Source organism: Saccopteryx bilineata, chromosome 3 (genome assembly GCF_036850765.1).
Source record: "Saccopteryx bilineata isolate mSacBil1 chromosome 3, mSacBil1_pri_phased_curated, whole genome shotgun sequence".
Classification (NCBI taxonomy): domain Eukaryota; kingdom Metazoa; phylum Chordata; class Mammalia; order Chiroptera; family Emballonuridae; genus Saccopteryx; species Saccopteryx bilineata.
The window spans coordinates 273,422,886-273,436,663 of record NC_089492.1 but is presented as its reverse complement, the minus strand read 5'-3'; the positions used below and the strand labels follow the sequence as shown (position 1 = coordinate 273,436,663).

General features: G+C 51.6%; 1 protein-coding gene across 1 annotated transcript; it reads left to right on the top strand.

Annotated features, from left to right (window-relative positions):
* Window positions 1-2,905: 2,905 nt before the first annotated feature.
* Window positions 2,906-9,070, top strand: TRNP1 (TMF1 regulated nuclear protein 1). The gene is made up of 2 exons (XM_066269968.1): window positions 2,906-3,865; window positions 8,289-9,070. The coding sequence occupies exon 1, from the start codon at window positions 3,016-3,018 to the stop codon at window positions 3,697-3,699; it is 684 nt and encodes a 227-aa protein (XP_066126065.1). The 5' UTR covers window positions 2,906-3,015; the 3' UTR covers window positions 3,700-3,865; window positions 8,289-9,070.
* The last annotated feature ends 4,708 nt before the right edge of the window (window positions 9,071-13,778 follow it).

Genomic DNA, 13,778 nt, shown 5'->3' with positions numbered 1-13,778 from the left:
AGTCTCCTTCTGAGAGTGCGGAGCCCCGGACAATTAAGGAAGCCAGGAAAGAAGCTGGCAGATGCCATAGCTCTCACCTGTGGTCCTGTGCACACTGGGGTCCCCTCCTGAGTCCTCCTTTTCCATCCCACCACTGTCTTTGTATTGGTCGCTCTGATTCATCCTTCAGGCCTCAACTTAAACATCATCTGCAGGGAACACTTCCTGATCCCATCCCCATTCAACTGAGTTTGGTATCTGCCTCTGCTTCTTTTCTCCCAGTGGATACCTCACTGAAGTGCCATCACATGTCTGTGTCCCTGCTAGACTGTGTGCTCCCTGAGGGCAGGGTCCAATCTCATCAGTGCTGTACCTCCAGCAGCCAGCCCAATAGAGAAGGTAATGATCAAATTTGTCAAATGAGTGAAATAAGAAATAAATGAATAAATGAAGAAGGGGACCTCTCTATTCTCAACAAGCTCTATCCACCCTTGTGCTATTTTTTACTTCAAAAAATGTGTTTTGAGTGCTTTATGGAGCCACTCTACTTAATTTTAGGGGAGTCTAATGATATACAAAACTAGCCTTGGGTGAGAGACTATTAAATAGCTAAACAATAATAAATATATATCTATAATTTGTGGAAAATGCCATACAGGATAAGAAGAGGGAATTATAGGGAAGAGAGCTATGACTTTGGATTGGGTCAGATCTGTGTTTGAATTCTGCTGTGTGACTTTGAGCAAGTCTTATTTCTCTGGGCTTTGATTTCTCATCAGGAAGAAAAGGCTGCTGATGCCCCTCTCTCATGTATGCTGTGAGGAGATAGAGAACATTCATTCTTTTTAATATTTATTTTTATTGATTTTAGAGAGAGAGGGAGGGAGAGAGAGACAGGAACATCTATCTGCTTCTGTATGTGCCCTGACCAGGCTGGCAACCTTTGTGCTTCAGGATGATGCTCTAGCCAACCAAGCTATCTGGCCAGGGCAATATTTATTTGTCCAATAAGAATAGATTAAATATCTTCTTCTATTTAGAGAAATGACTTTCCCAAGGTCACCCAGATGGGACCTGTGTGGGATTTGAACTCAGATCTGGCTGATGGTGGGGTTAAGTCCTAGTCTTGTTGTCCTTATTCATCCTTCAGAAGTTGGGAGCAGGTATCTGCTTGCTTCAAGCAAAACACCTGTCAATTCCTCTACAGAGATGATGATGATGACAATGATGTGTGTGTGTGTGTGTGGGGGGGTGTCTTCTGCACAGAAAAAGATACAAGGTTTTATGACACAAAGGAGACCATTCAAAGGGATGACACCATAAGCAGGGCATTCCTTCTTGCTGGGGGTAACCTGGTAATTCCTGAGCCTCCATCATCCCCATTGAGCTTCTCTGACTCCCTGAGGCCCTACCCCCCTCACAAATTTCCCTTCTCCTTCTCCCTCTGTGAGCCTCCTCTATAACAATGTGCCCACTAAACTCCCCTCTGTCCCTAAACCCATCACAGTAACTGAACACTTCTTCTTGCCCTTACTGAGCCTCTGTCTGTCCCCTCCACTGAACCTCCACCACCCCTGGTCACTGAACACCCTCCCCTCTCCTCCTAAGTCTTCTTCCCTTCATTTTCATGGAGCCTGGCCCTGTCATGGACCTCTCCCTCTTCTCTGAGCACCTTCTGGGCTGCCTCCCAGGAGCCCAGCTGTCTTGCCCATGGATCCCAGTCACTCAATCTAAGATACCTGAAAGCACTTAGAGAACGTGGAGGGTGAGGCTCCATCTTTCAAGCCAGTGCACATCAAGCCAGTGCAGCTCCCGTACTTGCCTCCTCTTCAGCCTTGGGCAGTAATCACACTAACCATGCTTTTGGCAGGTCCCCCAGAGCCCAGGGTCGGCTGCAGTTCCCAACCTGGGTGAATCAGTTACTGGCCCTCCAGCCTCTGCCCCTCCCATCACAGAGACCTCCTAACTTTAATGGCACCTTCAAAGGATGAAAACTGAGGCAGGGTCTGGCATCTGGGCAAATGTTTAGAGGGGGTATGGCAGGGTTGAAATGGGCAGGACTCTGTTCTATCATTTTGCCAGGATGACAAGGTCTCAGTTAAGGTTTTCCCCAATAACAATGAGGAGACCCGGGTATATGAACCCCCAGAGGGCATGAATGACTGAGATAGTCCCATCCAGTGGTCCAGATTCAGTGACTGACCGGCAATGTGACCTTGAGGAAGACACCACTGCACCTTCTCCGTCTGTTTCCCCTCTGTGTAAAGGCACAGGGAGGAGCAAACGGGAGCAGGGGAAAGAATTTTGCACGCCGTGGGGTCTGGGGCTCCCCTTGTGGTCCATTAAGGTTTGCAAAAGGCGGGCGGGACTCAGCGGCAGCGCCGTAATTCTGCACGCGAGGTGCCTGCCTAGTGAGGAACAAACCCGATCAGATCCCCACCGGAACGTCAGTCGCCCCTCTGCGTTAACCTCTCTACTGCCCCAGGGAGATTGGAGAAGAGGGTCCTGGAGACCAGGCACAACCGATTGGACCAAGGGGTGCGGTACGGAAAGGAGCTATGTACTGAATTAAGCCTCCTGAGTTCTAGTCCAGGCTTTTACTGACACACAGTGGGGCCTCAGGCAAAAAATCTTCACCCAGGTGGAGACTGGAGTCAATTATTTCTAAGTATCAGCTACCAGAGCTTATGACTCAGGGGCCAAAACAGAGAAGATTTGGTCTTCTTTCCATCCAAAATTTGGGACGAGGTGGATGAAGACCGGATGACCTAGGTGAGCCAGATCAAGGACCTGAGGGTGTAGGCACTGTGATGAAGGGCGGGTCAGCGGAGGCGGGTTCAGGGTATGCCAGCCTTTGATTGGCTGTGATGTCTATCGCTCCGCCCCATGTTGTATAAGAAGCCCTGGCGGCTGGCAGGGCGCTGGAGCGGGGGTTGCGTCCACATCTCTTACATCCTTGGTGTGTATCCTCCCCCGCACAGGGGGCAGCCGGCCAAACTAGAGAACAGACCGCTGCAGACCGCTGGGGGGCGGGGGATGCCGGGCTGCCGCATCAGCGCCTGCGGCCCGGGGGCCCAGGAAGGGGCAGTGGAACCCGGGTCCCCGCGGCCGCCGCCTCAGGAGCCCCTGCCATCCCCTCAGCCCCCGCCCCCAACTCCGACCTTGACCCCGACCCAGGCCTCGTCGCTGCCAGAGGCGACCCCGGCGTCAGTGGGCTCGGCCGAGGGGCAGGAGCTGCAGCGCTGGCGCCAGGGCGCTAACGGGGGTGCGGGGGGCACCGGGACGGCAGGGGGCGCGGGCGGCGGCGCGGGCACAGCTGGGGCAGGGGGCCGCGCACTGGAGCTGGCCGAAGCGCGCCGGCGACTGCTGGAGGTGGAGGGCCGCCGGCGCCTAGTGTCGGAGCTGGAGAGCCGCGTGCTGCAGCTGCACCGCGTCTTCCTGGCGGCGGAGCTGCGCCTGGCGCACCGCGCTGAGAGCCTGGGCCGCCTGGGCGGCGGCGTGGCGCAGGCCGAGCTCTACCTGGCGGCGCACGGGTCGCGTCTCAAGAAGGGCTCGCGCCGCGGCCGCCGTGGCCGCCCGCCGGCGCTGCTCGCCTCGGCGCTGGGTCTGGGTAGCTGCATGCCCTGGAGCACCGGACGCCTGCGGCGGGGCCACGGCCCCGACCCGGACTCGCCCTTCCGCCGAAGCCCGCCCCGCGGCCCCGCCTCTCCCCAGCGCTGACCTCAGCGCCGGGACCCCTGGCCATCCCCGACAGGCCGTCGCCGAGGTGCGGACGATGGATCGCGGACGCCGGCTGGATGGACGGCGTCACCAGCGTGGATGGATGAATTGACCGACCTCAGGAAGAGACAGTCGGGGGGCCGGGGGACCAGTGAAGGTGGCTGAGGTGCGGTCTTAGCGGCTGGTGCATCCAAGGGGCGGAGAGGGGTGGTGCAGGGACCGGGATTTCCCTTCTGTGGAGTTTCTGGAGTTTCCTGGGTTCCTAACAAAGCTGCCCACTTTCTAGAAGTGAAGCTGTAGCACCTAGTCCCCATTATGGAGTTGGACAAATGTCACCCCCAGGTAACATTGAGGGTACTCAAAGTCCGGGGGGGGGGGGTTGCCAGCAATATTTTACCAGTTGGAGCCTGCTGGACTGACGCAGCACCTCCTCCCTCCTTCCTGCATCTGCCATGACTTTCCTGAGTCCCTTGGGGCTGTAAGAAGTCTTGCCCTTGAGATTGTTGCTTTCTGGCTCCACCTAGCTCCATACCTTTAGACAGACAGAATAATGAGGTCCCAAGATGGGGTGGGGGTTGGCATAGCAACGTACCACTGAGTTTTCTAAGCCCCCGTTTCCCATTTGGGGAGATGGAATCCGGAGAGACTGACCCCCCCCCCCCCCCCATAATACTTATACTTAAGCCCTCTACTGCTAGGAGAGATTTTTTTTCCTCATGTCCTCATAAAGCTTTTCTCAAAGTACAGCCTGACTTAGATAACCAGTGTTTGGTAACTGCCTGAAGCCTCACCTGCTCTCCTAGGGGTCCCCCTCCCAATCTGTCTCTAAAATGGCTCCGCCAGCAATGGAGCCAGGTGACATCTTTTAACACGCCCCAAGGGGGCAGGTATGTCATCAGCTTCCAGAAAGGGGTATGTCATTGGATTGTTAAAGGGCCAGACCTGAAACAAGACCTGCTTCTCTTCCTGTCCACATTCCAGGGTCCTCTTCCCCTGCCCCGATTCAGCTGTGAATGGCCTCACTGCTGCTGAGTGCAGCCTCACTTATCAGTCTGCGAAGTGGGTATCTTCACCTCTGGGAAGGGCTGTAGTGAGGTTAACAAAGGGTAGAGAGGTCTGTCTTCTTCCCTCATAAGTCATGGGAGAGTGTTTTATTCTCTTAAATCACACCTAGAAAGAGGCAGTGCTTTTGCTGGTGGAGACAGGAGCTAATTTAAAGTCTTCATTTTGCAGAGTGGCAAGGTCACATGCCAGCAAAGGGGCAGAACTATTGTAGATTCCAGGCTTTCTCCTAGTGTCTCTTCCCTGCTCAGGGGCAGGGGCTAGACAGAGCGATGTTCTGCTTGTCTGCTGTGTGACCTAGAACAACTCTGTCCCCTCTTTGGGCTGGTTTCCTCAGTCTCTCTCTGGACATAGCTCCCCCTCCTGTCAGGGATTGGGGGTGGTGAGAAGGGGGTAGGCTGAGAAAGTCAGAGTCAAAGGAATCTGGTTTAATCCTGAGTCCTGAGGGTCAGATATACTGCTCTGAAAGGCAAAGCCCTAGAGGCCCTGACCTGACCCTACCCCCATCAGCCCTTCCTCTCCCCTGGTACCAAACTTTTTGGCTGGTTTCTCAGCTAATAACCCTGCCTTCTTGAACCCATTCTTAGCTGGAGAAAGGAAGTCCAGGAGAAGGTCTCAGAGACTGAGGAGATCTTGAGGACCGGGAGAGCAGTGAGTGGCCCTGGCATCCTCTGGCCTCCCCAGACAAGAGAACCTTCTGAAGCTACTTGGGTCATTTGGGGTGTAGAGGCCCAGAAAGGACAGGACTTTCTGGGATGACACAGTGAGGAGCTTTGGCTGCAGTGCTGGGCCACAGCCAGAACTGTTTGTTTTCTGGGTTGCATGAAAGCAGGGCATTTGGTCCAGAGAAGCTTTTAGCTAATGGTGTAAAGTGCTCTGTGCCATCGCAATTTTGCCTTTCTCTGGGATTTATTTGTAATCAGCTTTGGAGTTGGGGGAGGAGTTCGGGAATTAGAGATGGCTCTTGCTGGAGAAAATGGTGTATGTGTGTAGGAAATTGAGATTGGTCCTGCTGTCGCAGGCAGTTCTGTCTCCTCCCTCCACTTCCAGATGTCTCACTGCTTCTCACCACAGACCTTGACCAGAGTGCAGAGCTCAGTGCCTTAAACCCCAGTTCTTGGTTTATTGGTCTGCCCACTACCCCTCAGTTCAGGGCCCCCTCTAAAAAGCTCCATTTTCTCCTCAATTAATAAGACATTGATATCTACTCAGGCCAGGGGCTCAAGAAGCAGCACTGAATCAGAGGGTCTCTGCTTTTAAGGTTTTGTGTATCCCAGTCTCTCTCTAGGCAGCCTTCTCTGACAGTCACCATCCCAGGGGATCCGATGAGGGCTGGGTAGTTTGTGTTGTTGGAGGACTAATTCAGGCCTTCACGAATAACAATAGCCCTGCGGTCAGGAAACTGATATGCCTCCCACCATGATGTCCTGAATACTTTCTTGATGGCTCCCAGCCCCAGGGACTGGACCTGTGTGCATTGAGGACATTGATGGCCACCAGTGAATCTGGGATCTCAGCAATGGGAAATGAGGGAACAGGAATCTTTAGGTTTGTGCCTGGGCTGGGGAACCAAGTCAGGATTCTTGTCTGGAACGTGTCCGTCCCCTGCGCCTTCCCTCTCTTGGCTGGTGCCAGCCAAGTGGCATCTCTCGAGTCTGATGTGGTGCCACCAGAGGGCAGTGTAGGGCTGCTCAGGGCACAAGTGTAGCCTGGAGCTGCTGAGCTCCCAATGTCCCCGCCTCTTCCTGGCTGTGGTAAGGCATTCTAGGCCTTGAACTTTAAGGGTCTGGCGGAAGAGCCATTAGGGGAGGTTAGTTAGAGAAGAGTCTTAAAAGAAGCCTGGGTGGGCCAGTCCCTGGGCCTGGCAGGAAGGTCCATGAGGAAAGACTCCTGAAAAGTGGTTGCCTCTGTTGGTGATCACCATTTGTGTAAAGTTTGGAGTCATTTCACTTCTCACAAATTTGTTGCACTGATAAATGGTCAGAACTCCCCCTTGCTCCACCACCTGGGGACCAAGGCGGCCTCCTAGAGATTAGACTGAAGCAACAAGTGTTGGCTCAGGTGCTCCAAGCCTGCAAGTGGGCAGTCTCTAGGAGGCTCCTTCCCGGACAGCCAGCTCCAGAGAACAGCCCAGGGGCCCAGGCTTCTCGGAGCTGTAGGAGAGGCTCCTTACAGCCAGCAGGGGAGGAGGTGTGTGGGAAAGCTGGGGATCCCCAGCCCATTTCTTCCCCTATTAGTCCTGGCCAGGCGCACCCTGGCTGGGAGTCATGGGGGAAGAGCATCCTTGCTTCTGAAATAATATATCAACCGTGTCCACTGTGCCAGGCACTGTGTTAAGCACTTTACACCCATTATCTGTTTCAGTCCTCCCAGCTATTTTGCAATATAGGGGTTATTATTCCCATTTCTACAGAAGAGGAAACCGAGGGTCAGGAAGGACAGATGACCAAGGACATAGAGTCTATGAATGGGAGATCCCTTAAACATTTGGCTATGTGGCTTGTCACTTATCAGGTGAATGTGGGAGGATTTCTAGAATCTCACCTTTATGTCTGGGTCCAGTGACCCCTGGTCCTTAGTTCTGGGAGTGATATGATCAGATGCTGGAGGGGTAGCAGAAGGTGCCCCTTCCCAAGGTTTGGGCACACTCCCAGAAGCTGGCTCTCCAGCCTGGTTGGGCTCTGGAAGGCAGGGGAGGTGAGTCAGGCTGAGTCAGCATACCTGGCTTCAGGCAAGGGCAGGCCAACAATGCTGAGGGCCTGCACTTGCCTTGGAGGGCTGCCTCCTTCCTGCACACCTGGGCTGAAATGTTTGGTGCAAAGGAGAGCAAAGAGCCTGGGATGGCAGAGGAGGAGGGCGACCGGCCCCATGATGGGGCAGAAAGTATCCCAGGCTTGGGACAAGACAGATCTGGGATTCCGTCGTGGCCTGGAATTTCTCAGTTGGGAGACCTTAGGCAAATAATTTACCTTCTTGAACCAGTTTTGTGTGTGTGTGTGTTTTGGGGAACTAGGGAGAAGATAACTTCTGAGTATTAAATGAGCAGTCACACTAAGTGCCTAGCACATAGTGGAGATCTAGAAATGTGTAATGAAGCGGATAGGCCCAGCCTAGGAGAAGGCTGCTAGGTCATGGTGCCCAGGCAGTGCGAGTCTTTGCTTCTCCAGTGCATTGCCATATCAGGAATCCCTGGAACGGCCCCCTGCTCCCCCCACCACGGGCCCTGGGGAACTCCATAAGGGGAGAGGTGAAGGAAGGGGCAGGCTTTTCATCCTAGGGACATTCCATTCCAGCTGCTCAGACCAGTGGGATCCCAGCCAAGGACAAAGGCCCAGGGGAACCTCTGCTTACCCCAGAGCCCTCACCCTTTCCAGGGCGGGTGTCGGTGGAGCCCAGTTCCATAACATTGCCCCAACACCTTCTCTCCATAATTGCCCCTCAAAAGAAGGTAGATGCTGAAGTGTCCGGGTGGGGCTGGGTGCCTGTGGGAAAGAGGTAATTGAAGCTCTTGAAATTGTTCTCTCCAGCTCCTCCCAGCAACTCAGAGCCTCCACTCTATGGATCTGAACTCCTGGATTCTGTTCCTTCCCTGAGCATTTTCTTCAGGAAGACTTCTTCAGTCGACTGTACACAACTCTGAGCTCTCCTCCCTTCACAGGAGCCCTTTCTTTACAGAGTCAAGGGGCTGGATTCTGGAGAAGTTGCCTATACTATGAATTTCCTTATGTATGCCACATTTGACTTTAGCTTATGCTGTACAGTGGGAAGTGTTACTACAGGTCCCTGAGACACAATCAGATTATTTAAGAATGGAGCAAACATTTCCATTGTGAAAGTGAAAAGGATTTCTTTTTAAAAATACAGTCATCATTCTTAAACAAGTCACATTTAAAAATACATCATTCTTAAACAAGTCACAACGTGGCTTGGTAGCTGCCATTGCTTCTCAGTCTAACAGCTGGGAGACCTGTTTGAGGGAAACCGGTTTGAGAAATCCCTGTCTTCCTCATTCATTGTCCTTGCCCTGTCCATGTGGGAGCATGCCTGTGGCCCCTCAGAAAGGTGATCAGCTCTGGCTCCTGGGGGGACACACCTTTCTCAGATGTAGTGGGCACATAAAAATTCTAAGCAAAATTTTAAACGAGAAAAGGAACCACACTTATTCGCACATCCTTATAATAGAGGGAAAGTGGCCACATTTACTCATATACAACCTAGAACTTGTAGAATTTTGCAAAATGAATGTATATTGAGTCAGTCCCCTGATTCATACATTCAGGAAGAATAAATTTCAATAGTGCGAGACAAATGCATTTGGTTTTGAAGTTTACTTTGCAAGTGTCCTTGCTTCCTTTCCTTTGTGTATCTGTCATCACTCTAAGTTGGCAGTTCCTGGAGCTGCTTTTGTTTAGTTTCATTTGGCTATTTTGGGACTGTTGACTGATTTGCAGACTGATTTCTCCCTTGACCTCCCTCTCCAGGAAGTCTTCCCTGATTAAGGCTATGATGAGGAAGCTAGCAGGTGGGAATGCACATGTGAGACTGACTGGGAGGGAGGTCATGCATGTTTGTGATAACATGGCAGCATATGACTGTGCTGGTGACTATTTATGGACCTGTTTATGAGTCAGGGTCCCAGCAGGAGGCAGGGCACACTCAAACTGGGAAGAGATTTAGAAGAAACTAATTCTGCCTTGGCTGGGTAGCTCAGTCGGTTAGAGTGTTGTCTGGTATGCCAAGGTTGTGGGTTTGATCCCTGGTCAGGGTACATACAGAAATCAACCAATGGATCCATAAATAAGTGGAACAACAAGTTGGTGTTTCTCTCTAAAATTAAAAATTAAAAAAAAAAAAAAAGGAATTATTTCCAAAGATGTGGGCTTAAGAAACTAACAAAGGATAGTGTAGCTCACAGGGGATAGCAAGAGTGGGAAGCTTTTATAACTCCTGGGCCTAAAGGGGAGAGGGGAGGGGAGGGCAGTACAGCAGTGTGAAGAAGGTCCCTGATGGAGCACTGGCCTTTGCTGGACAGATGTAGCCAACCATGACAACCTGCTGGGCGGGAGCAGGGGAATAAGCGCCCCATTCTCCAATTTCCTGCTGGGGCCTATCATTGGCCAAACCCAACAGGAAGGCCGGAACAAGGGAGTCACTGAGGCATAGTCCCTGCAGATCATCCTCCCCAGGGCACAGAGCAGGGAGAAAGGTAGAAAGTGGGACTGGTGGGGCCAACATCTGTAACTGCCTGGGGGGCAGATCTCCTGTTCCCTAATGTTTACAGTGATGCTTCTTTCCCACTCTCAAGTCCCGCCATCTGCTGTGGTCGTAAGGGGTGGGTGGACTGTTGCTTGGAGAACAGGTGAAGTTGGGGAATGGGGGCTTTCCCTCACCCTTCCCCTCTCTAGTTTGCTGATTTACAGTTCTTTTTTTTTTATAAATAAATTTTTATTTTAATGGGGTGACATCAATAAATCAGGGTACATATATTCAAAGAAAACATTTCCAGGTTATCTTGTCATTTAGTTCTGTTGCATACCCATCACCCAAAGAGAAATCGTCCTCCGTCACCCTCTATCCAGTTTTCTTTGTACCCCTCCCCCTCCCCCTCTCCCTCCTTCCCTCCCCCCACCCCCCGTAACCACCCCACTCCTGTCCATGTCTCTTAGTCTCTGATTTACAGTTCTTAACTTTTTTTTTTTTTTTTTGCAACAGAGAAGAGACAGAGAGAGGGACAGATAGGGACAGACAGACAGGAAGGGAGAGAGATGAGAAGCATCAAGTCTTTGTTGTGGCACTTTAGTTGTTCAGTGATTGCTTTCTCATATGTGCCTTGACTAGAGGGCTACAGCAGAGCAAGTGACCCCTTGCTCAAGCCAGCAACCTTGGGCTTAAGCCAGTGACCTTGGGGTCATGTCTATGATCCCAAGCTTAAGCCAGAGACCCCACACTCAAGCCAGATGAGCCCGCACTCAAGCCAAGGACCTCGGGGTTTCGAACCTGGGTCCTCTGTGTCCCAGTCCGATACTCTGTCCACTGTGCCACCGCCTGATCAGGCTGATTTCCAGTTCTTGATTCCTGCCTGTCCTGGCATCTTAGATGGCTGTAGGAATTGTCCACAGAGAACAATGCCAGCCACTGAGTCAGTGTTTTTCACATACCCCCAAACATACCCACAGGCACGGCTGTTGTCATCACAGGCCTCTGAAATAGTCACAAGTCATGACTGTTGTCACATGTTCATCAAGAAAATGTACATCTTACCCTGGCCAGGTAGCTCAGGTTAGAGCGTCGTCCCAATACACCTAGTTTGCAGATTTGATCCCAGTCAAGGCACATATAAAAGAATCAACCAATAAATGCATGAATGGGTGGAACAGCAAACTAATCTTTCTTTTTCTCTCCCTTCTCTAACATCAATTAAAAAATAAAATAAAATGGACATCTTGTCACAGTGCTACAGTCTGCCATAGTCATACATAAAATGGTAAATGTCACAGAAATACAAACTCACTCTGTTACTTGCCAACATGCCCTGTCACATGTATGAACAGGAGACATTCTGTCACACTCATCCATGGGAAATCAGAATGTAGGGCCAGGATGATGCAGGGGTTAACAGCAATGTCTTTGGAGTCAGACAAACTTCTCTCATCGCTCTGGCATTAGTTTCCTGGTCTGTAACATAGAGATAATCTTGTCTTCTCTGTGGAGTTGTGAAGATGAAATGAGATGTATCGATTGGGAAGACCTTAGCATAGTTTTGGCCTGGAAAAAAGCACGCTAGAAATGGTAGCTGTTACTGGGAACTCCTATCTCATTCTCTCCTGCTTCTCACACCCATGCGGATTGCACATGGACACCGGTGAGTACATGCACCTGCACAAAGCCAGCCAGACACCCTCAGGTGCACACGCCCTCCCCAGACACGCCTGCTGGGAGACTGTGTACGTTATCAGCAAGTTCCCTCTGTCTGGGCACTCTTTCTCCAGACATCTGCATGGCTTGCTTCCCACTACTTTAACTGTGCAATCAAATGTCACACTTTTGATGAGGTCCACCCTGACCTTTTTTTTTCTTTGTGACAGAGACAGAGAGACAGAAAGAAGGACAGATAGGGACAGACAGGATGGGAGAGAGATGAGAAGCATCAATTCTTTGTTGTGGCATCTGAGTTGTTCATTGATTGCTTTTGCATATGTGTCTTGACCAGGGGGCGACAGCAGAGTGAGTGACCCCTTGCTCAAGCCAGTGACCTTGGGCTTCACGCCAGCAATCTTTGGGCTCAAGCCAGCGACCATGGGGTCATGATCATCATCCCAAGCTCAAGCCAGTGACCCCATGCTCAAGCTGGTGAACCCCTGCTCAAGTGGGCAACCTTAGGGTTTTGAACCTGGGTCCTCTGCGATCCAGTCCAATGCTCTATCCACTGCGCCACTGCCTGGTCAGGCCTGACTTCTTGTCAAATTTGCAAACTCCAGCTATTCCAATCCTTTACCCTGCTATGTATATTTTTGAGCATTGCTGACCTTCTAAGACTATAATTTAGTTTATTTTCTGTCTACCCCATTAAAATGTAATTTTCTAGAGGGCAAGGATCTTGGTCTTGGGTTTACTGACATGTTCCCAACCACTAGAGGCAGAGCTGGCTCACCGAGGCCTGAGTGCAGGCATACACACATAAATGCCATGGGGTCCCGACTTTCTCATTCTCTGAAACAAGCCTATCCAGGTGAAGCCCGGACCCCACCCTAACAAGCTAAGTCTGTGTGCTTATACTGAGTATCCCCTATGTGCCCAAATCAGGAGCAAGGACAAATTTAGTCCTTCCCAGGACCCTAGCTGGGTGGGCATGGTCAAAGTGAAGGTGGAGGCTATTTTTAGTCACCAAGCAAAGAAAGCCTTTCCACTCACCCTTCTAGCCATTTTGAGCCCAACAGAGACATTGAGCAGGTGAGGTGTCTGTATTCACCCAGGTGACCTGGAACCTCCTCAGTGGCTTTTTTTTTCTTCACCCTGGCTGAAGCCATCAAAGGCACCACTTCAGAGGCCAATAATGAGGCTGAATATGTTAAGGGCTTTGCAATCCTTGATCAAAGAGGCTGGGTAAACAGCTGGAAGCGTCCAGGACCATGACTGGCTGATGCCCTGAGGAAACAGCTCCCAGAGAGCTTGACATTCACTCCCAGGCAGCCTGGTAACCCCTCCCTCCCCCCCAGTTATATGCCCATGAACACCTGGAGTGGCAGAGGGAGCCAGGGGAATGAGGGAACCACTCCAAGATAGGCCAAACCTGGGCTCTGGCTCTGGGGGACCCTGGAAGTCCCCCAGTCTTAGCTGCCACTACTAGAGAGATCTCCAGTCAGGATTCACCCAGCTTGTTCCTGGGAAGGTAGAATGGGCAGAGATGGGGTCAAGTAGCCCTGAACAGCACAGTGTGAGGCCAGGTCCAGGATCATTAGGACTCTGGGTAGAAAACACTGAAATATTTACTCTTTTTTTTGTTTTTAAGTGAGAGAAGGGAAGATGGTGACACAGATTCCCACATGCGTCCCAACCGGGATCCAAACTCCCATCTGGTGCAGATGCTCAAACCAACCGAGCTATCCTCAGCACCTGGGGCTGATGCTCCAGCCACTGGCTACAAGAGGGGAAGAAAGAGAGTAGAGGGAGAGGGAAGGGAAGAGAAGCAGATGGTTACTTCTCATGTGTGCCCTAACTGGGGATTGAACCCAGGACAACCAGCCAGGGCCTGGAATATTTACTCTTGAACAAGAGACTTGCTGAGGCAATGTTCAGGTGCAAGTCCCATGTGTAGACACAAGCTTCTAGCACAGTTTTCAGGCTGGGGCTGGTGTTGAGGGAACAAGGGGCATTCCCCCCAGCCACAACCCAGGACTCAGACACCCAGTCCCCAATGTCACCTCCCACTATATAAACCAGACTTAAGCAGGGGGAGGCAGCCATAGTCCCCACAGCCATGGAAGGTCCTTCTCCCAGGAGAAAAAATGGTACTAGGC